The 27,577-nt window shown below is 42.8% G+C and overlaps 1 protein-coding gene across 12 annotated transcripts in view; it reads left to right on the forward strand.

The window, feature by feature from the left end:
- The window catches only part of magi2a (membrane associated guanylate kinase, WW and PDZ domain containing 2a), a 201,057-nt gene that overhangs the window by 50,480 nt on the left and 123,000 nt on the right, over positions 1–27,577 (forward strand). For all 12 annotated transcript variants that reach the window (XM_028430646.1, XM_028430583.1, XM_028430602.1 and 9 more), the window contains exon 2: positions 21,844–21,960. Coding sequence is in view for 11 of the 12 variants with exons in the window: in XM_028430583.1 (XP_028286384.1) it covers positions 21,844–21,960 (117 nt within the window). In the remaining variant the exon portion in view is untranslated. The remainder of the gene's footprint in view (positions 1–21,843; positions 21,961–27,577) is intronic.

Here is a 27,577-nt window from a genome sequence, read left to right on the forward strand (position 1 = left end):
ACATATCTACAGGTATGAACTTGATTCATCACCCTGATTCTGAACGGAAAGATATGAGCAATGATGCATATTGGTTTTTGTTTTTTTGTTGGAAGCTGTGAGGTGAGAGGCTGGAATCAAACCTGCTTTATTTGTATAGCATCATTTACAATATAAATTATCTCTAGGCATGAACCTGACCCACCAAAGCAAGCAGTTAAGGTAGCATTAGCAGGAAACATTCCTCTTTAACACTCTCAGCTCATCACCTCCTGAAGGAGAAGAGGAGATGCTGCTACATCCAGATTATTGTTGCTATTAGGCATGTTGATTGTGTTACAACTGTTGGATGAGTGTACTAGTATTCCACAGATAAACAGGTTAGACTGGGGACAGAGGCTTGGATTGCAGGTTTGCATAAAGCTACCTAGTAGGTCATGTCGAGGTCCCCTCTCAGTGTATAGGAAGCCTGGTTAAAAGGAGGGTTAAGGGGTAGCCAGCAGAGCGGAGGCCCCGGCTTTGACGACCTTTAGGCTGGATTTAAGCAGGTAGGACCATAACCTCACTTTATGGACCTGTTGACACACAGTTCTGATCCTGAGTTTTGGATCAGGCTTTGACATGGTCCTGAAGTGGATCTGTGTCTGGCCTGTAGACATGTGACATGAATGAGAACTGGCAGATCAGTCAAAACACGCAGAAATAATCAGGATGTGGCTCTTTATGTGAAGGTCACTAAAGAGGGTGGAGTATGCGTGCAGGTTCTTTAACAATCAGAAACTAACAGCAGAGATCATCGAGTCATGATTAGCTTAGCGCTGGACATATTAAGCAAGGCTAACATGTTCATCCCACTACAGCAAGGTTTCTCTGCAGCTGCATGGAGGATCAAAGTAACCTTTGGTACCATCGACTGGGTCCTCTTGATTGTTGTGATTTGTGTGGATCAAACATTTGTTCTGTCTAAAACAGTTTGATGTCGCTTTATCTGTCTGAATCAATGTATACGAATTAAATACCTTCATATCAAATCACAGACAGGAACAATATAATAACTGAGATCTGTGAGAAGTCAGTCGTCACCTTGTTTAGTGCAGGGATACATCACTTCTACCTGCTGCTTTTGTAGCACATTACAGGTGAAGTGTTTCCCAAGTGGCCATGAGGTGGCTGCAGAAGGACATGAGTGGAAATAAATACATAAATACTTAAATAAATGTGAATTTCTTTTAGAAAAAACTGTGAAAATATTTCGTTTTTTACATTTCTTTATATTTATTTATTCTTAAAACCAAAAACAAATAGATTAATAGTACACCGTGCTGTTTTATGTAGGTTATGTGTGCTCCACTCTGCGCTGGTGTGTCATTATCAAACAATAAACAAAATGAGTGAGGAATTACCGAACCATCAGAGGTCAAGAAAAACATAAAGCCTTTTTATGTCTTTATGTAACAGTTGTATTCATTGGTCTGCTCACAGCGCTCTTTTAAATGTATCTGTGTGTGTGTGTGTGTGTGTGTGTGTGGCGGAGGCTTTGCGAGCATGTGTCAGTGGCATTCAGACTAATGTGATGTGATCGGTTCTTTCTAATGAGGTGAAATGAGCTGACATTTCACTTGACAATCAATCGTGAGCCAAACGCCCATTTGTGAGGCTGACTACGAGAGCCTGTGTGTCGGCGGTTAACAGCATACGACTGGTTAATGATGCACGGACAGATGACATTGTGAAAACAGTTTTAAAAGTGGCTGCAGTCTGATGAATAGAAAATCACAGCAGGAGCTTCCAGCCACACCAGCTTCATTAACATTCATTCACTCGTCTGGGCTGATATTGACCTGTTACAGAGATACTATATAGGTGGGACTGTGTTATGCAGACCTAGGCCAAGTACGGCCTGCAGGCCAGACCCGGTCTGTTGTTTGTTGGCAATATACAGTAAAGCGTGCAGAAACTTCGGGGGGAATGCAGGTAAGAGCGCAGTGCTACAGCTGACACATCTCACTGTCGTCAGCTCTTAAAAAGCACATTTCTCACCTGACTTTCAGAACTTTGTTTCATTCTTTACTTTTTAACTAGTTTTACCTGTAATGGGTTTCTTCAGTAGGCTAGGCTAAAGCTAACTTCACACCACCAGTGCTGCTCTGCACAGCGTGTGTGGGGAGAGTACGGTGTACTATTTGTTTTTTTTTTTTTGTAGATGTCTTTGTGGCCCCTAGAAAAAAATAATTGCCCACGCCCGACTTATTGGTTCTTGAATGTGCTTGAATGAAACAGTTGTGCCTGTGACCGTATTATTAATGCTGTGTCACCTCAGACATCATAATGCATGTTTGAGCAGTGCTGGTCTGAGCAGGCCACTTTGCTTGCTTCTGTGTGTGTGTGTGAAGTGGAGTGTGTAGGGTTAAATGGTGCTGGGGTTGATCCTGTCTGCCCTGGGTTGGCCTGGCTCTCTGCTCTCCTCTGCCCAGTGAAGCTGAAAATAGGACTGAGGCTGGAGGCTGTGTCCCTGTGCACAGCTCAGTGCCGGAGTGCAGCACTGGACAGCTCTGCACTCTCAACGCAGAAGCACATGTCTGCGTGAACCCTCTACTGATATCAGAGTTACGGAGGTGGTGTAGGCACCAAACTTCACTTTCACATCTCGTAGTTTAATTTTAAATTATTTCAAAAATTGAAATATGTTGATTTTTTTTTTATGATAAATGATACGTTTCTAAATCAGAAAACACCTAATAGTGACCCCTTTGGCCAATCTGTGGACTGCTAGTAGTAGTTTATTTCAGTATTAGTGCTAACAGAGTTTTTTTATGTATATTTATATATATATTTAGCTGGCTAATTTTAGCTTACTTTGCTGTGGACTTTACAGCACTGCTAGCAGATTTAGTTACTGGATGAGTTAGATGCTAAGCTAATGTTGATATGGTGGTACTCCACACAGACATCATATCGTTTTAATTATGGAAAACTGTAGTCCTTTATATTGTCAAAAGTTACGTACATTACAGTCTCCAAGAGTTTAAATTGACTTTGGACACAAAGCCACTCGGGGGAGCGGCCAAACATCTTTAGATCAAAATCCTGGAGTCCAGTTGACTCGATTTAAACTCTTGTGATTGACTATGACCTGGACAGTGTAATGTACACCAGACAAATGGTCTTGGTGTACAGGATAGTTCTGCTCCTTTGTTGTAGGTTTAAGCATGATGCTCAGCCTGCCCGGCTCATCCTTATTATGTCTTCGACTTTCACAAACGGCAGCTCTTGAGATTTTTCACGTCAGGACAGAGTGTGTGGCACTGACGCAACTATATTGTGACAGCTCGAAGGACTGATCCCAATACACAATACAAGGCTCTCTCCTGATTCTGCTCTCTGCTTCTATGGCCTGTCTCTGTGGCGTCTGAGCACACATCGTCTCACTCTGCTTCAACTGTATTAAAGCTCCATTTGTGCATAGACAACAGCCAGCCAGAGTCAACCTAATTAAGGCCTTTGCCTTAATTGTTGTGCGCTCGACAACGTATCCTCCAGGTCTACATGCTAATGACAGTCACCTGCAGGTTGGAAGTGATTTGATCACATGCTTGATAAGGAGCTGCATTTAAGCACAGCAGACACGGAACATTGGATAATTAGACGGGTAATTCAATTTGATGAAGGTGGTAATCAGAATGATCTACAAAAATAAAGAATAATCTCACAACAGAAAGTTAATAATCAGGGTGATTTGGAGTTGAAAATATGACTTTATCAGTCGGTCTTTTGATTAGTTTGTTGTGGATCAGGATTCAGGAAGTTAGTTAGTTGTATAGTTCAGTCTGCTCTGACTGGTCACCCACCATGGCCTGAAAAGGTGGGCTGCCCATTAACTGTTAATCTGCCAGCAAAAGTTTATCAGATGGTGTAAAGGTAAAGGCATAAGCATAAGTGCCTACTAAAACCGAGCACTGCAAGAGGGCGAGGAGAGCGGTGTTGGACCACCTGGGCAGGGACAGCTGCTGTCTGCAGCGTCCATTTTATTTATAGATGACAAATAGTGACATTTGGAAACTTCCACTAAGTTGTAAAAATAATCATGACTGTAAGAGACAAAGCAGATTTGTGTGTGTTTTGTAGTTCTTTTTCTAAGCACCGCTAGTGGAAACTCCACCTGTCACATCCCATCACTGCTGCATGCTGGTTCCAGTAACTCAGGGCTGCAGAGGACTCAAACTCCCTCTGACAGCTCCATCAACTGGTTTGCCGACATTTCTCTCCCACCCCCCCTCCTCCTCTTGCAGTCACAAATTCATACAGTCTTGTGGTGACCACCCCGCTCATGCTGTGTCTGAGGCCCCGCCACCTCCCTTCGGGCACCTCAAGGGCCAAGTGCAGCCTGACATGCGATCGCAGCCCAGAGCTCACCACAGACATGACCATCACTGTCGAACTGCAGTGTGTTGGCCGGGGAGTCGACCTCTGCCCTTTTTGATTCAGGCTTCAGAAATGTTTACATGTGTAACCAACAACAAGAGCTGCTAGATAGTGATGGAGAACAAAACTGCTCCTCCTCCATGAATCTCATTACGCCTCGCTTCTTCTCTTTCTGTTGCTCTCCCGCTGCGTCGCTTCCACCACTACCTGTCAGAACAAGAGTGGTGTCAGCAGAGAGCTCTGGAGAGGGAGAGGTTCATCAGCAAATGGCTCTCCTAAAAACCCAATCTCATTTATATGCAGATGAAATAAATATTGATGTGCTGCCACGCTGTTGTCATGTTTTGCCTAATTGATGCCAGCCTTCTTGTATCATTTGTACAAGGTACGAGTATTGGCAAGAGGCTCGCCTGATATGATGCGTCGCAGACAAAACAAAAGGCAAGTGCTTAAAGTGAGCAGACAGACAGACAGACCACAGACACCTGAAACAAAGCAAGTGACACACGGAGAGGAAGGCTGTCTGAGATGATTCATGGGGTGGTGGGTGTGTGAAGAATACAGATAGCATAACTCAAAGCCCTGTCAGCCTGTTCGGGAGGGAAACATGCACAACTTTTGTTCCCTTTTCTGTGTTGTTAGAGGTGTGAAATTGTGGACGTGGTTTTGCATTTGTAAACTTGATGGAGGCTGGATTCTCTGGATTGATGATAATGTCAAAATATCCATGAACATGGCCGCTGTCAAAAGAGGAAACTGAGAAAACAACAGACAATTATGTGCTTATATTAAAACCCTCCTAAAACGGAGCTGTCACCGGCAACAGAAGTTGACATGTGCTGTTCAAACTACTGAAGCTCTGGTTATGTTCATACTATTGAAAAAATATCACAGATTCTGAAAGCTAAGAAACAGCTCTTTCGATCGCTATTACATTCACTACGGTAATGACCACATTGTGTGTGTGGCAGGGGCGGGAGTTTTGTGGAGCGTAGGAGAGTTGATGTTTAATTTTTGTAATCTGTTGATATCTTGTTGATTTACATTTATAGTTGTTTATAAAGAGAAATTTGATGAAAATCCATTTTTTTACTTTTCTTGTTATTACACACTGTTCTAAACATTTATAACATTATAACAACAGCCTTCTTCACAATAGGTGGTCCAAAGATCATCATAACTAGCCTACCCTAAGATTCACTGTATGACATGACATGGGAGGAGAAATAACTGGCTTAGATAATCAGTATGTTCAGACTTGTTGACTAGTGTGCCCATAATTTGTACATTTGATAAATGCTTTAAACACGTCACCAGTCATACACCCTTCTCACCTTTTTTCATGCCTGATTCAAGGCTCACATCAAAGATGAGCTACGAAAGTGGTCCTATAGAGGGGCCCTTTCTCCTCTGCTCTCGAAGTCATAAAAGCCTTTATGTCGAGTGCTGTTTGCCCAAAATGCCTTCTCCCGCTAGAACAAAAAATCAAGCACTTAAGGGAGCCCTAGATAATAAATGGGCAGTATAGATCAGTGGTGGAAAAACACAGTGTTTCTCTTTTCATCAGCAGTGCTGCAGTAGCCCCTCAGACGGAGGTCAATTTCCTGAGCCAGCCCTTCACTGAAGCTGGAATTGGCCTCAAGTTCAAAGAAGGAATATCTTGGTGCGCATTGTGCTTCCTACACTTCTACATGGTCTGTTATAATTCCATGCAGACAGATGCACATTTGAGACTGTAATTAACTTCACACGCAGAAAAAAAATCGATGGGGTGCTTCACACTGTCATTACAGGGAAAATAGACTGGCCAGTTTAATGTTGATTTTCCTCTTTGTGTTGGAGGTTCGCAGGTAATTGCTCAGGAAGCCTCAGCCGATCAAGGTCCTGGTTTATCACTCAGAAGCTGTAAGACCTAATGGCTGCACTGTGAATGTTTTTAATCAGCTTGTTTGCTGCATGTTTCCTAAACTAAAGGGCAATGGACAACAATGTGTTAAATCAAATCAGCTTACTGAGACAGGTGGCACACTAAATTCATAAGATGGCATTGTTAGTTTGAGTGGTCCTCTGTGTGTCGGCCCTTCTCACTAGACCAGGAGAGTAGCCCGGATGGACTCTGGTGCACGCCAGAACCAGAGATTTGAATCTAGCACAGCCTGTTAAGGCGGGGATGTTTCCAGGGATGGCAGAATTTGAGACGGTTGACCGGCTGCAGAGCTGAGGGGCCTGACCTGGATGAGCCTGTAGTAGTTTTTGTCACATGCAGACAAAGGCTTCTATCATCATCCAGAGACACAGTCTGATCACATGGTACATGGTCACATGGTACCAGTGCTGGGAAGAATATTTTGTGGTATTTCAGGGCTCTAGAGTGCGACCATTTTGGTCGCAAATGTGACCTAATTTCTCAAAGGTGCAACCAAAAAATATCAGAGGTCGCACCGGTATGACCAGCTGTTAGAGGGAGATACATTCTCCTCGACTGTTAAAAGTCTCCCTGTGGTCCAACAACAGACACATCAGGCTCATATCGTGGTCTAAACCAATCAGAGACCGTGAAGGGCGGGATCTTTGTGTGTGTATCTTTGAAAACATGTCTGCTGCGGTCAGCTGAGATTGCTGAAAATCCAGAAGAAGAACACAGACATATGCTGCGCAGAGCTGATGCTGTGCGCTAAAGCTTGTTCCATACTCCACGAGAACACGAACAAAGTTCGTTTCGGCCCGGACTTTTTGAAACGTGTGTGCAGAACTCATGTGGCCCTATCACTGCGGCGCGCAGCGCGCACACAGACACAGACACAGACAGGGTTTAAAGACGTTTCGCTGCTGAACAGCAGAATCCGCAGTTTAGGTGAACATGTGCAGAGGAGCAGGATTTGTTGCTACTATGCAGATTTTGCTAATTTGCTGTTGACCTGAATGAGTGACGATAACGAGCCATTAATGTTCAGGGAGGGAGCGTGACGTGCTCGCAGGTCTGATGGACAGTGTTATCTGACCTGTGTGGTTCCATCCATGAAGGCTGAGTCACTCTGACTGACAGCAGTCAGCTGGTTTTAAGGAGTTATAGTACATGGTTACATGACAAACACCCATTTAAAAAGTATTGTTATTATCCTGCTATAGTGGAGCATTGTCTGCCAGGATGATATCTGCATACAGCTAAAACTGTAACAGACAGAATGAAAACTCTGTCAGCTAGAGCTCAGCTTTAGAAAGAGAGGAGACAGAGAGGCAGAGAGGAAGAGAAGGGAGGAAGATGAGAGAAGAGATACTGTAGCTGCAATAGAAACGTGTTGAAGAAAACTAAATATCTATCTCAATCACAACTGTTAAATAAATAATGGTGTATATGATAATTTTTTAATTTTAATCCCCATTGGCAGATAGATAAGTGAGGAGCGACAGCCAGAAAATACAGAGAGAAAGCAAACAGGGAACTGAAGAGTGCTGTATGAACTTTAAATCTTTATTATGGATTTCTGACAGGCAGACTTGTTGGCTAGTTTGTCCATAATATGAATCAGGACTTTATCAGTATTTAAAATACTTTTTATTTACCTGTGTTCATTATACAAGGTCCAAATTTCCATTTTTCCATGTGATTATTAAGCCTGTTCATATGTACAAAATGTACTGATGCGTACAAAAATATATGGATTAAGTGTGAGGCGGTGCACCTAATTTTGTGCTGGTGCAGCTAAGAAAAAAAGTTAAGCGCACCAGTGCAACCAGTACAAAAAGTTAGTCTAGAGCCCTGTATTTAGTTACTGAACACAGATTACATGCCATAAAACGTAATTTGTAATGTATTCTGTTACATTACTCAGTCTGAGTAATGTATTCTAAATACTTGGATTACTCACACATTGAATTGCATTTTAAGTGATCGAATGCAGCGATCAGCCCCTGTTTACTAGAAAGGACGCTATAAAACATTCAATAAAACCTGTCCAGACTGTTACAGCTGACTGCATCACATCAATGTTATTCTATTGAGAGAAACTGAAAAAAAAAAAAAAACGTAATGATGACAGAATAATATATTTTTTAAACAAAGCAAAGTCATTTTACACACAGAAACAGTGTTTGAATACGTACATCAAACAGACTCATGTATAAAACCAGCTGACTGCAAGCAACACGTTCGTACTTAAATGTTAATCAGCCTCTGTAAGGAGTTAGCTAACAGCAAACAGCTAACTAGTTCACTCCTTCAAGTGACGCTAACAGTGTGCCGGCATCATGACTGAGGAGCCTTAAGCACACAGCGCTTCATCCTAATCCTCGGACTCTGACCCCCATCAGTCCGGCTGCACTGTCCTCTCTGTCGCCCGCAGCTTTCTGTCCAGTTTGCTGACATGAACCAAAAACTTTGGCATTGATCAAAGATGTTGTATTGACGGTAAAAGCTCTCACTCCTGACTATTCACCGTCATACACACGTATATGACCACATAATGAGACCAGCGATCAGGAGAGTCAGACATCTGCCGTAAACAAGATCTTTGTTGTAAGAAGACAGTGATTTTTTTATGTGACTTCTTTTATCCAGCAGAGTGAAAAAACATGTGAAAGTACCGTAGTGTAATTCACTGATTTCAACAATGTAACTGTATTCTCTTTAAAGTGTAACTGTAACGGAATACAGTACCTCATATTTTGTATTCTAAATACGTAATGTCAGTACATGTAATCCGTTATTCCCCAACACTGCATGGTACACATTCAAAAACTCAAAGAAAGAATAACTAGAAATATATATGTAAACATAGTATATGTAGTTCTCATGAGATTAGTATGGACAGTGATGCAATAATTGTGATTAAATATTTAACCCTCAGGCATCACTCTAATTTACTACCCTTTTGTGTCATTAGGGACAAAAATTTCTGCTTCCAAAAAACTGCTATAAAGACTTAACAGATTCATATTTTTGCTTCTTTTTTTCTGCATAAATATGTTAAACAACTTCAGCTCTGCTCAAAACTACCAAACATTAAATCATTTGGAGGAATTTAACTCTTTAAATGCCAGTTTGATTGCATGATGGGAATATTTAATATAAAAAAAATTGCACAAACAATTAGTTATTTTCCATAAACCAAAGTTAGATGGCTAAGGCATTATTTTCAAATCTGTCATGGATATGTCAAAGATTAGCCAAAATATTGAGTTTTGTGCATTATTAGTTTTTGTGTAGCAGCAGTTTTAAATGGTCCATTAACTCCCATTGTAATACTACATTTTTAATATCATAGCTATAACAAAATATAATCATGCATTTCTTGATGTAAAATAGTTAAATATGACATTTTCTGCTGTTCACCACTAAAATCAGCCATTAGCCAATTATAAGCCTAATAATGCATAAAATCCCTGTAATTTGATCATTTTTTGTGGTTGTGTTAAGTTTAGTAGGCTTTTCAAAAATTTGAATTCTAACATTTGACTAGAAAATAGTTTTTGTTACAAAAAAAGCTAGCGTTAGCTATCAGATTATTTGGTGTCAATTTGGTGGAAAGGTTAGCTAAAATGTCACCATGATTTTCATGAGTTCAGCGGGTAGTTCCTGACTTTGTGTGCCAGAACTGTTGAGCTGATAGGAGCTGTGAAGCAACACAGTAAATCTGTGGAACATTAAAAATGATCAGACGGAAAGGAAGAACTTCACCTCGTCTCCTCTTGCTTTCACAGCCTCATTGTTTACATGAGAAATGTTACATTCAGCTTCAAATGTGTCCACAACAAATCTGAGAGCAGACTTCATTCCTATGCAAATATAAAACAGCTCATTTGCATGTTGTGTCTTCAAAGTATGCAGACGACCTTTTTACTCAGGACCATGTCCCAGATACTGACTGCTTAATAATGCACTGTAGACATTCAGGCTTCGGAGCACATTTCCCTCCCAAAACTCGCCCCTGCACACCAAAATGACTTGCCTGCTGAGTGGTCCCTGTGCAGCAGCGAGGAGCTGTAGATGGATTCATGTTGAAATCCTATCGAGATCTGACCTGACAACGCTCCCTCTCGGAGTCTGATTACCTCGGATGATCCACAGTCTCAGCTGCAGCTTCCATGTTTCTTCACCAGAGGCTTCTGTGTGTTTGTATGTTTGTCTGTGAACTCTGTTGCGATGTGTTTGGTTTATCCATAAAAGGCATTCTGCTGGGGGATGTTAGCTCACAAACAGTTTTGCTCAGTAAGCTGTGATCTGCAGTCCAGACTGCCAAATGCAATTGGGCAGAAAGGCCTTTTGAAGTGCGCCATGACTGGCTGTGTGTGGTGGCCGTTCTGACAGCGCAGGTTGTGCCGAGGAGGCTAACAATAACTCTGCAGGTCAGGCTGAGCGGGCTTTCCATAAATCTCTGATGTAAACGTGTGTGAGTGTCCATGAGGAGAACTAGTAAATCACAAAGGCTGGATGGACTGCTTTCAGCTGAATGCAGACAGTGTGTGACATCAGCAGTGGTGAACTGTGACAGTCAGAGATTCAGCACAGCTCAAATATAACCACAATAAATAGCAGCACAAAGTACACATTTAAAGGAATAAATGACAGTATCTTAATGCCAATGTTCTTAATTTTGCAGATTTTTTTCCCAGTAAGCCAACTTAAGAGAGCCTAAGGATCATCATGAAAAACATCAAATGCATCATTTTTTTATTTATTAAATTGCTGAACAAACAGTTTAGACTTCTACTGTAAACTCCCTCTTCATCCACTTCCATCCCATGGTACCGCATGTTAACATGTGCTGCTGCTCTTAGCGTACAGTAACTTAAGTTAAGTTTGTGTTGATTCATAGTTAAGTCATTCTGAGAGCGTGTGAAACAAATGTCTGTAAGTATGTTGTGTTGTGTTGTGAGTGCAAAGTGAGGTAGAAATATTAGTGAGTACTTTAGCATAATGCTAACGTGTAATTAAAAACTCCATAGACATGCTAACGAGACTAGCGATCACATTACATCAAATAATCAAGTACAAATCAACCGCCATCTTTACAGAAGATACTCTTGCAGTTTACAGCCTTAATAAACATAAAAACAAATCATATTTAGGCCTCACTTGTGTGTTATGGGTGGAGGTAGTGTTACGTTGTCTACCTATATATACAGTCTGTGGTTTAACCTGAAGATTCGACATGTCTTGGTGCATCCCTGCTCAGCCCTCCTGCAGCTTCCCGTCTGTTAAAATGAAATGTCCGGCAAATACTTCATTGACATTTTCCCTCTGAGCCTCACATTGTCACAGCTCATTAAAACATAATTGAGCAGAATATTCAACGGCTCACTTTGCACATACACCACTTCATCCCATTACATTTGTTAAAGAAACATTTACACAGAGTATCATCTCGGCTCTCGGAGAGCCGCTCACACGGCCGACCATATCATTTCCCATAATTCATCTCTGCAAATAAACATGGCAGGGAATGTGTGAGAGTGCAAAGCGTGATTCAGCAGCAACGTTTTTAATCTTTCTCCCATCAGCTTCTATTACCAGCGTTGCCGAGCTCAGCAGAGCGAAGCGCTCCCGGCCTCTGATTGGGTTAGTTCAATTAAACTGGCCCCAGTAAGGTGTAATGAGAGCTGAGCTGTATCAGTGACAAAGCGGAGGAGTAAACCCGGCAGTGGCCATTACAGCTCAGCTATTAGCTAGTGACCCATTAATATCAATGAAGCTCATTTTTTTCTTGTTGATGTTGCACTGACTCAGCTGACATGTCAGTGAGTGTTTAGTTCTTACAGAAGTCTGCCAACATTTAAAGCCAGGGCTCTCCTCAGGGCCCTTCAATCCCCCTTTTCAAAGCACACACAGAGGTGCACAGGCTCCACCACATCCAAACAGCTTTCAGAAAATTTTGTTTATATTCAGAAAACACCTAATTATGTCAGCAAACATGGCTACTGTTAGCATTCACAACTGTCTTTGTAGCAGGTGTACTGCTAACACAGGCTAAACTACAAATCTCACCAAGCTACCGAGGGCACACCATCATTTAGGGTATTATTTAAGTGTGTAAATACAGATACCATATGCATCCATGTTCATGTTGTTGTTGCTTATATTTTTTAAATCGGGTGGAATACACCTGCAAAGCTCTGGGTAGCAACAATGTAATAACAGCGCTAAAGATTAACACTTATTCTGCTCATTAGAATTTAAGCATCAGACAGACATCAGGCAAACAAAGACCTTCCAGATGCTTCTAGAAACTGCTGATGCTGCACATGAATAAATAAACACCACCATTTGAGTATTATTATGTTTCCTCTACAAATATAGAAGCTAGGAGAAAGGGGAGATGGGAGCAGAGAAGGAGGAGTAGATGAAGAGGAGAGGTGAAAGTCATTACTGTGTAAAACACTGACTGGTTCTGACGTTTCATTCTGTTTAATGCTCCACACAGTGGCAGGTTTTGGTCGGCTGAAGATGTTAAAGCAGCTGGAAGCTCTGGGAAGTGGTCTGATGGATTTGTGTGAGTGATAAGAAGCAGAAGGAGAGGCGATCCAAACTTACCACATCAACATTAGACTTAAATTTGAGGACAAAGGTGTCTCAGTATGTTCTAACGTTGGCTGAAGGCATTGTGTTTTCTGGTGGATTGTCCTGTTCTATAGATGTTATCTTTGAGATTTAGTACAAATGTACTTGTGGATTGATAGAAATTTGGTGTTCTGAGGTCAGAGGTCAAGAATACAGTCTCACAGCCCACAGCTCGAATTGCAGATGGGATCTCAAGTCCAACAGTACAAGTCAAACAGAAAGGAGGTTCAGGTCAAGATCGCAGTGCTCTCAGACTCAACTCAGAGTTTACTTGGACTCAGTTATGAACTGATTGGAATTTGGTGCTCAAATTTCTTTTGTTCATAAGTCAACAATCAACCACACGCTCCCTCCCATTCACAGCCAGTTCCGCTCATTACAGACCCTATCATACAAATTGTAAGATACAGATTGTAAGATAACACCTTGGATTTTTAAGTTTTAATAGCTAAACATTCACTGGCAGACCTACTCCACTGCATGCGATTTTGAATGGATGTTGTTAACACTTGTCTGGTTGTCGACCTGCCTGCATCACATGCTTTAATTGTCTGATTGGTTGTATGTCTAATCTGAGCTTAATCTGCCTCCCAGAACTTTTATCCACTGAGACCAGATGAAGTCTATGTATAGAACAGAGTAAGGATGGCTGTTTCAGGCTATATACACACAGTTTATAGCCTGAAAATCTGAAGCTAGCCAGCTACCTTGCCAGAATTATCCTTGACTATTTGCTTTCCAGCAGGAAGACATCATATGACTCTATGCTTTATGACATGTAGTACCGTGCTACATGCTAACAGACTGGTCAGCCACGGTTGAATATTTAATATTCTGTCCATTTTGACATGAAGTTATGTTCTGTGTGTGGTGGTCTGGAGGTTATATGGGTCACAGGGCAGGGTAGAAGGGGGAAAATGAGATCCAGGCTGCTGCATGTAACAGAACCGTCTCTCAGACTGAAGTGTGAAGGCAGGCAGGAGCCACAACCTTTGACTGACTCCCATCTTCCAAATATCTCGCCCTGCTTGTACAAATATGAAACACAAGCTGATTTTCTGGGAGGCGACCGCTTTGCAGCAGCTTTTAGGTAAACCTGCCAGTCAAGTCAGCATGAGGAGCAGAGACAATATTGATATGATGATATCTGGTCACAGACACGGTGGCACTGAAATAACAGTCAGGATGCCAGAATGCTGCAGAGAGTGGTGGGCGGCACCTGTTTGATGGTTCAGCTGATTTATGATGGCGCAGCCTGGTGTCAGCTGTGGAGGCCAACGGTGGGTCAAAACATCAGTTAACATTAGTGCATGGCTTCTGTAGGAATCCTCTGTCACATCGCACACATCTCAGTGTGTATTGATTTACTGTAATTCATTAGCTTTGCTTTGGTCCCCCTCAAATATGATCAACTGAAAGAGCTTTCAGGTTCCACATAGGGGTTTTTATTCACACAAAGAATGGAAGCAAATGAAATTTCCATTGTAGGTCAAGGGAAATATTAGCGAGGGCAGACCTGAGCGCTGGTTTATTTTGGTCTGGCTGATTGCTGTACAACTCTTCAGAACCATTTCTTTGGTTTGATACATGTGTGGTTGCTCAGATTTGTTGTTTGACCTCATGTGAGTTGCAGTTCCTCACTTGGCCACCTGAGGGCTGGCTCAAAAAACCCTTAGACCTCCATCCAAGCTACAGAAAGGCGGTCTACTAGACATCAGCACCCAGTTTCTGCTCCTCTCATGCCCCATCGTTTTTGTCCTTTTTTTTAATTTGCCAAGAATTGGGCGGAGTCAGACACTGCCAAGATGTTGATCACTCCTAGGAAACCTATGGGTGATGCCAATAGTAGCACTTAATGCTAATTGAAAGTGTTAAACTCATTTATATTTGTGCGCAAACACACACCCTGCTACACACACACCCACACCATAAACCAGTGTGCACAATCCCCAATCTTTCCTGCTAATTACAGCACCTATTAATGCTACAGCAGGTCGGTCATCGGTGCTTTGCTGCTTCTCGCCCCGTAGTGTCTGTAATTAGTGGTTCTATAGCACCTTCTGTCATCACATTGTTTTTAATGCCAAATCAGGTTCAGATGAAGTTCAGCCAGCATTTCAGTTGTCGCATGAGCTTGATGACTTTTTGATGGGTGTAAATGGAGCCATGTGTGTTTTAGTGCCGGCCCCAGAGATGCGAGGTATCAGTCCGTTGTTCTCCATCACTCCGCCACAGTGTCGTCAGAACACGAAGGACGTGTTTCATTTCCTGCTCTGGCAGCAGCGTCCCGTTCCCAGGTTAAAGTGTAGCAGGCCTTCCCTGCCAAGAGACAGATGCGCGCATCAGAAAACACACACGAGAAGGCGGCCGGTGAGCTGAGTGAATTTTCCATAGCAGTGGGTGTGCTGGAGCTGGTCAGCATAAAGCCACAGAAGGATGAGGCGTAATCACCTGTGGGACTTTGGGAGTCACTGTTTGGGGGTGTATCACATGCTGATGTCATATCATTCCAGGAAATGGCACAAATGTGCCTTTTTTCCTGTATGAAAATTTCATGAGCTTCTGCAGGGCGCTCTGTGCATGGTCTGTGTTTGTGTTTGCTTATTTCCTGTCAAAGAGGAAACAAGATGGAGTCACTTCCTGTATCTTTGGGTTGTCACCATTGCCCCGCCCCCTTCTAGCAGACCAGCAGCAGGTCCTGAGGGAACATCAAGAAGCTAAATGTTGGACCACTTTTTCACAGGCCACACACTTTTTTAAAACATTCTGACACATAATAAACAAAAAAAACAAAACAATGGTCATTTGTGACAGCTAGCTTTCACAAGCTATCAAGCTAACAATTTAGTTGTGCAAATATTTAGAAAAAAAGACACAAGACAGAGATTTATGCAAGCATAACATAAATATGGATGATACCATTTCACACCATGAGCATTACATTTAGCGTTTATGAAATTAAAGAAAATTAAAGGCTTTTAACTTTTCAACTAAATATAGGGCTGCAACGATTAGTCGAGTACCTGAGTAATATTGGAGGGCAAAAATGCATCGACAACAAGTTTAGTGTTCGATGACTCGTTAGTGACGTCATCGCATGGCATGCAAGTGTAACACATTTGCAGTGGAGAATGATTCTCTGGCTCATGGTGTAGCGGTATGATTGGCTTTTTTGGGTGCAAGAGGCCCTGGGTTCGAAACCCGGACAAGCCGTTTGTAGGTCGGTGTGGTGTAAGAGTTTAGATTTGGCGGTAATCTGTTTTGGGTAGTTGTGGGAATGGGAACTTTTAAAGCACAAGGGTTTCTGCTCTAGGCATGGAGGCGGTTGCGGATGACAAATGACAAATTAGCGGTCCAAAGTAGTCGTCCACTGTTTAGTCATTAGTTGCAGCCGTACTTATGCAAAAACTACGACATTCACATGTAATCAGATTACGCGAATAATCGCAAATAGTCGTAGCGGCCCTAATTAAATACCTACACAGTGATTCATTTTTTGTCATAGTCGAGGTATTATATATATATATATATATATATATATATTATATTATATTTATAGGTGACGTATAAGATTAAGATTAAGATTAAAAAACCTTTATTTGTCCCACAATGGGGAAACTGCGTAGTAGTGCCAGAGATATCAAAAAGGAACATCACATTTTAGTAGAGACTTTATACTGACTGCTTGAGGCTGCCATTTGTTTTTACTCTCCTTTAAAGAAATAGAAGTCAATGGCTGCTGTCCAAAAATGGAAAATAATCCATTTAATGTGTAGTGTTCAAACGCAAAAAAGAAACCACATTTTGATGTAAACTGTTATGTGTGTTTGGAACCTGATATTGTATTGATATGATCTGAGTGTGTGTGTGTGTGTGTATGTGTGTGTCTAACGCCGTCTGAAAGCCAGTTGGTGTTTACAGATTCCAGCACTTTCACCACAGAGTTGGCATCACACACATTCATTAAAGACTAATCAACAGAGCACAGTGTGTGTCTGGTGGAACTGGCAAGGTTTTAAGCCCATCCTGATCGTTTAATTGGTCTGATTATCCCAACAGCTGTCTGCTTGTGCGCTCTCTGACTTTAAGACACACACACACAGTCACACAGTGTGATAATGTTACATATGTGACTGCTGACGGATGCCCTCAGAGCGGCTGTGATAAATATTGTCAGTGAGGCTCTGATGACGGCGCTCCAAGCTTGCTGCTTGTCAGCGCAGCTTCCCTGCTGGATTCTTCCTGATAGAGTTGAAAGTTTTCAAGCGTCCACGGGAGACTTTGAAGATTTCACTGTCACAACATTGCAGAAGTGTTTGTTCAGTGATGTTTTCACTGTTTAGTCCGTGAAGACGACCTTGTGGGCAAGTTTTATTTACTCTTTTCCTTGCCCTCCATTTACAGGCTGAAGGTCTCAGAACATTATTGGTACTATTTTATTTTGAAAGTTCCATTCCTGCTAACTAGGGGTGGGCGATATGGCAAAAATTTTATATCACGATTCTTTAATGATAAAATCACGATCTCGATTTTGTCACGATTTGTTTTTACATTGACACTAATTTGCATGTTTCTGTGTAAATGACGTCAGATAGCCTACTGTCACCTCAAAAACTGTCAGTAGATTTTAAAGGCTAACAAAAACTCTGATAATGTGCACTCAGTATTACAATAATGTACAGAACAAAATTAAGTTTTATTTCAAATAGGTTAAAAGAAGACTAATGTAATTCTGTAAAGTATTATTCAACAGTCATTTAAACAGACTGAAGTGTGCCTCCTAAGGTTAAACAATAAATACAGTATTGAGACTTAAGTAACTCCTAAATTTCATTGTGATTTAGAACAAATGATCAAACTTTAATGGGAATCATATCTAAGGACAAACGGAGCTGCTGCTGTCAGCTCTGTCCACCGTTTACTAGAGTCCTCATATGGAGCCTCTTCATCAAATGCCTGCGTTATTGTTTTGGTGACGTCATTAGCTGCTGACTCTGTCTGCATCTGATGTACACACGCGGCCCTCCCACACACACACACACACACACACACACACACAGGTGCTGACGGCAGAACAGCAGCGAACCTGAATATAACGAGCTGGTAATGTTCAGGTGGGTGTACAGGTGGCGCGTACGCGCTCGTAGCATTATAATACACGCGGCCCTTCCACTGCGACACACGTCGCGCGCACACACACACAGGCTTAGAACACGCGCCGCTGCTGCCGGCAGAAACAGCACCGAACATGAAGGTGGAGTTGGTTTTAGGGACCAGTTCCTCCGTTCTCTTTTCGTTTTCAGCCGTAGCTTCCTAACAGGGAGGCTGTCATTGGTTGGTCGTGTTCACATTAAGCGCACTGAGAGTTGGCCGAGTGAAAAAAACTCATGCGTCTGCGCGAACATAGAACTGCAATTAATAGAACGTGCTCTATGGACGATAAAACGATCTCTCCGTTCTGGTAGATCGGCGATACGTTCAAATCCTTCACGATCATTTATCGTCAAATCGCACAGCCCTACTGCTAACCAGCCCTAAGTTGTGTTTACCAGCTCTGATGTCATTCAGCTGGCTCTTCTGTGAGCTTTAAAGATCATGGGTTTTACCCAAAAACCTCATATGATTTTTCACCTTCCATCCACATTTGACATTATATTGACAAACGTATGTGGCCTCCATGTTTCTGCGTCCCTGTCCAGCCTCATTATGCATTAGAAAAGTTTGGAGGTGGGTGATGACAACCAGTATCAGTACCTGATCCTTAGGGTCGGACAGGAACGTTCTTCAACACCAAACTGAGAAGATCATTTCTATTTGGTGGTGACAAACACACAGAAGTTATCATCTGAATCCTCATTATCTGACCTAAAGCTGCAACAACAGGGACATTTTCAGGACATTTTCCATTGGTTTGTCCATCAAATGTCAGAATACATTAAATGATTAATCATCGACAATCAATTATTGATGCTATCAATCATACAGTAGCACCTCCACAACTAATAATACTATAATAATAATAATAATACTATATTAAAAAAGAGCCAGAAATTGGATGACATTTCTGTTTTTCTTGTTGACATTAAGGCTTTGTATGCTATTACAAGTGCATCAACTGTTCATTCATGTGTAAGCAAGTGGAACACGGTTGTCAGAACAAGTGAATGGAGACCCACTTATGTCCTTTGTCACAAGTCATATGCAGGTTGCTGAAACACAGGGTCAGTAAAGCAGCAGAAGAGCCTGTGACTGTGTTTAATGTTTATGTTTTGTTCTCTCAAATCTCAGTGGTGCCTGGTGGTGACAGCTGGAATTTGTGTCTGAGGTGCCAAACAGTACATACATAAGTTAATGTAACAGGAGCCGTCCACGTGCCACAGTTCCCAGCTGAAGCTGATAAATACCTATTGGGTCATTTCATCAGGTTACATGTGGTGTAGAAATTCAATGCAGTAAAACATGAGCACATCACCTCCACCTTCTTCTCTCACAGAGCTCCTCCTCTTTGGGAGATGAGCTCGGTTGTACCAGGGCACGAGGCAGTTAGCTGTTACAGCACCTCCATCCCTCGCAGGAACCAGCTGCTCTCCTGTTCTGTCTCTCTCTCCCCGGGGATTTACACGACACCTGCTGAGCTTAAACAGAGGATTCTCTCTGCTTCTGCAGAACAACAACAACTTTTATTCAACCATCTGTTTAGGAAGCAATAATGAGGCCTGTTTGTGGCTCTAAAACCCTCAATCCTAAACTGTGAAGATGAGTGCTTTGATCTTGTGTCATTTGTTACCCTTACTCAAGGTTAACATGGAAGCAATAACTGAATAATAGGCTGCATAAACACTTCATACCTCTACGACTGTCATGTACTGATGTTGGACTAGTGCACCTTTTTCTCATCTCTGTACTGTCTGTGACAACAATAACATAATGTGAGCTTACAGAAGCGATGCTGTGGTTTAATGTTTGCTGTAATCAAAGCTAAAGTGTGTCATGTGTCAATACAGAGATCATTTCCACTTTGCTCTAGAGCCTGGACTCATTTACATGTAACTGTTTTCTTGTTTACAAGGACATAACTGTAGAAGGCGAGGATGCAGGTTTCAAAAATGAACAACTAAACAAGAAGGAATAGAGTTATGTGGGAGTAACAGAGCTTAGTGTTGTTGTTGACGTCAGGGGAAGGTCATGGCCGGGCCGTGTGGATGCTATAAGCCGACTGAGGGTGTGAGATGTGTCTTTTAATCTGAAAGAGGCATGCATGCATGTAAAAAGAGCTGCAGTGCCCACTGCTGCAGATGGGGGGCGTTGTAGGACCTGATAAACTGGAGGGATGCAAGAGAAAGAGGAATCAGTGTGAGATGTCCCTGCCGCCAGAGCTGCGCTTCAGCGGTCGCTCTCTCACACACGTCCTCATTTTCAACTCTCCCTCTCTCCCTCTCTCTCTCCCTCTCTCACACACACACTCAGTGTTTCTCAGCCACTCATTCTGCTGCGCTCTCCTGTTTCATCTCCGTGGAGCGCAGAGAGAGAGGTGATTCTGCTGTCGGTGGAAAGATTGGGCAAACAGAGATAGAGTTGAGGACCTGAGGGACAGGACAGTGCTGAGAGACGGGAGGGGACGAGCTCCCAGATTCCAGTGGAAAAGATCCGGAGCAAAGATTTCCTCTAACGGAGATTATTTGCATCACAAAACCTGTGGAAAGAGGACTCTGTCACTATACCGGCTGCACAACCGCTCCGCGCAAGAGGTGCCATTTATCAGTGTGTGTTAATTTGTGTACGTGTGTGTGTTGAGTGTGCTGCTCACCTTTTCAGTATGCAGATTCACCGGCTTGCCTTCTTTTCTCATGCAAATGTAAATTGGCTGGTTGTGCGGCTCCACGTCTTTGATAGAGGAGACGCTGCAGCCGGTCTGTGTAGTTCAGGTGGATTATAATGCAACGCTCTGTGAATTAGTTCAGGATTAATGCACATGTATGTGCATGTGTGTGTGCATTTGTGTGTGTTTGTGTGTGTGTGAACTAGAATGTGCTAAATAATTGATCCCTGGCAGCAAACTTCCAAACTGGGTTATTCTTGTGCGGCTCGCATGTTTAGATCATCTGCACGTTTCCTGATATAACATATCATGCCAGCATGTCATCACCTGAGGATCACACAGGAGGGATTGGGGGGGGGGGGGGGGGTGACGAGGGGTGGGGGGGGGGGGTAAATGTTGTGTGGCATAGTGCCAAGTTGCTGCTTTAAACAGGATGCTGAAGGTTAGATGAATGTCTCCTCACCCACTCCGTCTGCCTCTGTACTGTAGGAGGAGAATGACAAGTGTGTTAGTTAAAGCAGCGCTGTGAGAATCCCTTAAGTAACATCAAGCGACCCCCCCCCCACCCCATCCTGTTCTGCCTCCATTTCAAATGTGATTATATGAGTGTAGATGGATGGAGTGTTTGTTGGGGATGGGATGCAGTTCCCGCGGGATTTGCCTTCGCCGTCCTTCCCCTCTTACCTCTTATTTCTATCTCTGTCTTGTCCCTCCATCACTCCTGGGCTGCTGAGCCAGCAAGATTTACAGGTTTTAAGTGCATAAGTCCATTCACAGAACTGAGACTCAGGTGAGAAAATAAAAACAGAAGGAGGAGGAGGGCGTCTGTGAGTGATTTATATGTAGACATTCCTCCACACGTGTTTGGCCATCGCTCCAATTAACACCTCCACCAATCCGTGGCTGATCTTGACAGATGCTGGATGTGACACAGAGTAGTGTATTCATTAGCAGGAGGCTGTTTGTTTTTAGGATTTTAGCTAATTGTTTGTGTCATTGGTCTTAATGTCTTGATGAAGCTTTTTTTTCTAGTTTTTAATTTTTACTGACCTTTGTGTTCCTGCAGGGGGCGTGATCGACAAGGACCTGCGCCACTACCTCAACCTTCGCTTCCAGAAAGGCTCAGTAGACCACGAGCTGCAGCAGATCATCCGGGACAACCTCTACCTCCGCACCGTCCCCTGTAAGTTCTCACATACTGCCCTCTGTGTCCATCCTTCTTCTGTGTTGTCCTCTGTTGCCAAAGCTGGACTGCAGAGTGACTCCTAAATCTCCTGAGCAGCTGTTTGTGGTAGTTTTAAGTGACAGAAAAAAACAGGCTTTAAAGGATCCAGGATTTCTTTTGTGTGTTGTTGTAGCACCATCAGGGTCATATTTTGAGACATATTTGCACATTGTTTTAAAGAAATCATACAAACCTTAGGGCTGCTGATTAGCACAGTTTGGTGTTTTTAAAGGGTTAAGAGGTAGCAGCCCAGTACTCCATGAGTTAATCAAACTAAACACAAATTGTGACCTAATTTCCTCGCTATTCTCTATACATTGTTTCATATATAAGATTCTATTGTGGTCCAATGGTTGGGCTTCAGTTGGAGCCTCCTGATTGGTTGATCCAGCTGTGCTTCTTGCTTCTCATGAGTGGTGAAAACATCCTGATGTTGGTATATTGATTGATGTATCCGCCGAAGTTTTGTGTATATGCAGCATGATGAACATGATGGCTGTGGTGGGAAAATATTGATGATCTTCCTAATCTTTGATCTAATTTTCTTCCTAGATGCTACATGTGCATAGAGCTTTGTGAGCACTGTTTAAACTATGTGATGCTACCATAGCTTAATTACACCATTAATGCATTAATTTTTGACCATCATCATGCTGATATATCAGCATCAGGCTCTGCTGACGAGTGGTATTTTCTTCCCTCTTCTTCTCCCAAATCTTCTGTGAAAGCCTGTGTGGTGATCGATTAGCTGCTGGAGTGTTAGCCTAGCAGGAATCCGTCTTGTCTTGGAACTTTGACTCTTTGGAAAAAAAACTGTTGACTGCAGCTCTCTGTCTCTAATTAGCCGCATTAGCGGCCTTGCAGGAGCACACAGTGGTAACTGGAGACAATCAAAGATAAGATTTAGAGGGCTTTGAGCTATTGATACTTGGTTTTTCTAGTTCTGGATCTGAGTGCTTATCTAGGTCTTGTGTGTGTGTGTGTGTGTGTGTGTGTGTGTGTGTGGTCTTTATCAGACATATTAATCCCTCAGTGCTTATACATACTGATGTTTAATCCATATTCTTCTGATTCCTGTTTGTGCATGCTCATTGGCAGCACTCAGTTATGATATTAAAGGGTGTTTGTTGGTGTGTGTGTGTGTGTGTAAATGCTCTTATCTTAGCCTAGCCTGTGCCATTAGGGCCCAGCTGTGTGGTGGCTAACTCTCCCCTGAATCCCTAATGGAAGTGCATTCTTCAAGGCCAGGAACAGGAACAGGCAAATTTCAGTGGAACCACTTCTCTGCCTCTGAACAAACAAAAAAACACAGGAGCTATTTATTTGCAACGCGAGCATCATTTTCTCTGATAACCACTCACAGTGCCGCTGCACAGGTGAAGAGTGAGGAGCGAGAACAAATGGAGGCAGAGAGACACAAAGGGGGAAAGAGGTGGAGGGCCTGATGATAGGGACACCGCCTCTGAAAACCACATAAGTAAATAGACTGCAGATAAACTACACAGACAGAGAGGTAAGGGGAGGTTAACTGGTGCATTAATGAGGCTTCAACAATGGGCCTCAGTGCTGCAAAGAGGTAGAGGATAAGTCATGACTGAGCTGGGCTTTGGATGGATGGATGGATGGATGGAGGTCTGATTTGGAAAAAACAAATGTTAGTGAAGGGTGTGAAGCATTTAAATGAGCAAGGCCACATCTGGAGATGGTCTTTTCTGATACTGTGATTGGATTTCAGCCACATTTTATTCAGGAAAATGGTCTGAGTGTACCTGCAGTACCTGCTGTGAGCTTCTCAGCAGCAGCTAAAGGCTTCAGTTGGTCCACTCCTCAGTACAGAGCAGCTTCATTCTCCAGTGTTGGTGGTTTTCCTTTGAGTTCAGAGTTCCTCTGAGTTTCCTTTGTTGTCTTGCTGGATGACCCACTTTGTCTTGAGCTCACAGACAGATGGCAACCCATGATACTACCACCACCATGCTTCACAGAGGGGATCAGGTTCTCTTGTAAGGATGCAGTTTTTGTTTTACTTTCTCCAAGCATCACACTTCTCATTTAAACCAAACAGCCATTAAGCATTGTCACTGCAGCCATCTTGTTTCTCCACATGATCTTTGGTAAACACCAGATGTGCAACAGTGTTCTGTTTGGAGAGCAGGGACTTCCTCCTTGCAGCTTTGCCATGCACTTTATGGTTGTTCAGTGTTCTCCTGAGAGTAAATATTAACATTAACCAATGAGAGGGAGGCCTTCAGCTGCTTAGCAGTTACACTGGGCTCCTTTGTGACCTTGTGGAGTATTAATTGTCTTGTTGGCGAGAGGATGACAGTTGTCTTGAATTTCCTCCGTTTGACCGTGGATTTGTGGAGTCCTAACTTGTTGTGTAACGTTTCCAGTCTGATGAGCAAAGTGTGCCATGATACACTTCCACTAACATGTGTCATGAGGTTGAGATTTTGATCTTTGTGATGGTCTAAAGGGGGGCGTTGGTTGTGTGCCCTGGGATTTGTTACATGTCATAAATGTGCCATGGCTCAATAAAGGTTGGCAAACTCTGGTCTAAGCAACGAAACTGCTTGGTTAGGTTCAAACAGACAACATTAAATACATGATGCAGGAGTTATTACCAGGTTTATACCAAGCCTTTCAGACCTTGTCCACACGGAGACGAGCTTGGGTCTTTCATCGTATGGTTGTTTCACACCCTCCTCCCTTAATCTACACGCACTCACTCCCACAACAACAACTATGGCGGCACAGGTTTTGTGTGCATGCCTCATGTATTCGTCCGTTATTGGTGTGTTTCTGTGGTAACATTACAGCGCCCCCTGCAGGCCTGGCATATATACTACAGCTTTTTCAGCAATTTTGTGCGGATGCATGTGGACACACACTAACCCACATGTGAACACATAATAATTCCAGAGGATCTGAGAGCACCAGAGCAGCAACACAAAGATGAAAACACCTCTTCTTAATTGCTAAAGACAGAGCTACATGGGAGCCTGCTGAGATGCATGATAAAAGCGATAAATCCAAACAGAGTCACAGAGAGAGAAGTGATAGATGTGAAGCGGTTCATCACAGCAATTCAAACACAGCCCTTGAGTGGAGAAGAAAAGATGGGCGGATGGAGGCTGACGGGCCGACAGTAGGAGAGTTACTGCCACTCATACCGATGGCGACAGTCGGACGGAGTCAGCGGGGGCAGCTAAGGCTGGGCCAGCTCTCTTAGACAAACGGCCTGGTTGAAGTCCAAGGTCAGAGCGTTAATGGCCTGAGCCTGTGTGAAATCAGGCCTATCGTCTGGTAATCCACATAGATTTGATGTGGGAGATAGAGAGCGCGGTGAAGTTAGTATGTGTGGACTAGTCCTGACACCTGAACCGGGCTACACAGGCCGAGAATAACTAAACCTACACCGAAGACAGGGCTATTAGAGAAAATGATTTTTAATTTTCCTTAGTAATGTTTGGTGTAAATAATTGACTTGAAGGTTAGCTAAAAGATTAAAAATTAGAAGTGTGTCTCATGTTCTCTGCTCGAATACTAAATCAAAAATGAATATGTGCAGTCATTGGCTCTGCTGCAGGAAATTAGAATGTGTTAAAATGATGAAGGTCACCAGGATTCTGTGACTCATTCCCCAAAAGTCCTTTATGGACTCATTATGTTTGTTCCTTTCTTGTTGTCCCTCCTTTTCTTTCTTACAATCCTTCACACACACACACACACACACACTTTTCTCCGCCGCCTCACCTTTTAGCTGAGCGGACACAGTAAAGCACTTAGCGACGTGGAAGCGTGGTGTTTGTGAATAATAGAGCTGACGATCAGGAGGTCAGCTGCAGGTAGAAGTGAAGCAATCAGTTTCAAAGTTTCTCTCCTCACACCGGGCTGAGAAATGAAGCCCAGGCGGAGGTGACAAGCACTGCAAGTTCTACATCTGGCCTCTAGAGGAGCTCCCGCAGAGCTGCAGAAGTACACATGTTTACAGCTTGGAACAATAGCAGGTTTTTAACATATGTTTTGAGTATTTTTGACCTTTAATTGGGCTGGAATTGAACCCAGGAACCTGCACTGAAGACTAAAGTCAAAGTCAAGTCAAAGTCAAAGTCAGCTTTATTGTCAAATCTGTTCTACGTGCTGGACATACAGAGAATCAAAATTGCGTTACTCTTCACTCCGCAACATATAACGTTTTTATAACGAAAAACTTAAGATAAATATAAAGTGTAAAAAAGTGTACTTGCAATGAGGAACACACAAAAACAAGGCACAAAATGAAAGCACAATGCAGTGAGAGTGCAAAAGATGTATAGTGCAAGACAGTGCAGTTGGCATAATGTAAACAGTCCTGGAATGGTTTAACTTATAACAGCTTATTTGAGACTGGTATGAGAGTGCAAAAGATGTAATGGGTGCAAGCTTCCCAAGATTCCTACATTTATAAAAATACAGCTGATATAGACCCTACATTTGTTAGAAAGCCGGGGTTAGCATTGGCTTCCCTGCCCAAAACAAAAACTCAAGTTCTCTTCTAACTATGGATGTCCCGGTCAAGTTTTTTTTGCCCCCATGTCTGATTCATTTGATCTTGAGTATCTGCCACAGATTCTAAATACTTCCATTCAAAACTTTCACAAAGCACCCACCCACCGATGAGAGATTGTGTACAAGTAGAACTAGTTAGCACTGATTGCACGCTACAAGTCAAAATACCATAAATACAAGTATATCCACATAAATCACACATAAACCTGTTAACAGAGACATGAAGTTGATGATGGGGGTGATTTTGTTGCACTGCGTGTTTGTTTGTGTGCTTTGGCGTTTACAGGCAAACAACATATGCTTAAATAGCAGGAAGTGCTGGTTGAGACTGTGAGTTAATGAAGAGTTTGACGCCCACAGGGACATTGAGTTAATGGCTGGGGCAACCGTGCGCAATACTGATGGCGTGTATACTAATGAGAGAGAGAGAGAGAGAGAGAGAGGCGCCAAGCCCATCTGTCTGCACTCTGATGTCTGTTTGATCGTCCTGAAGTCCATGTCCTCGTCTCTTCCTCTGCCAGCGCTGATCAGTTTTTATCTTTTCTGTGGATGTTGTTAGACCTACCTGTGATTGGCCCTCCTCTCTTCCCTTAGTTTGTCACATGTCTCCTGTTTAATGGTCTGATGTCTGATGGATGATGGTAATAATCAGGATAATAAAAAGTCTTAATGGCTCCCCGGTGCCCCACCGTTCATTATTTAGTTTCTCTGTGAGGGAAAGTGTGTGAGACCTCAGTGCGGAGCTCCGAGCTCAGGCCCAGCACGGAGCTCCGAGCTCAGGCCTTGTAAGTAGTTTAATATGAGAAACACCTGCTGCTTGTTTTGCTTAAGGTTAATCAGATCAGACAAATACCTTCAGTGGAAAAACAATGCTTTCTTTCTTCCATCTACTCCCCCCCCACCCCCCAAAACACTTGCCTCACTCATTGACTCCTTCTGGATGCAGGGCGGGGTTTCCATGGCAACCACTTCCACTCCCCTGTCTGCGTCAAAAGGCTCACCTCCTCCTAAAAATCTTTGCTTTTTC

Source organism: Parambassis ranga, chromosome 2 (assembly GCF_900634625.1).
Source record: "Parambassis ranga chromosome 2, fParRan2.1, whole genome shotgun sequence".
In the NCBI taxonomy this organism is placed as follows: domain Eukaryota; kingdom Metazoa; phylum Chordata; class Actinopteri; family Ambassidae; genus Parambassis; species Parambassis ranga.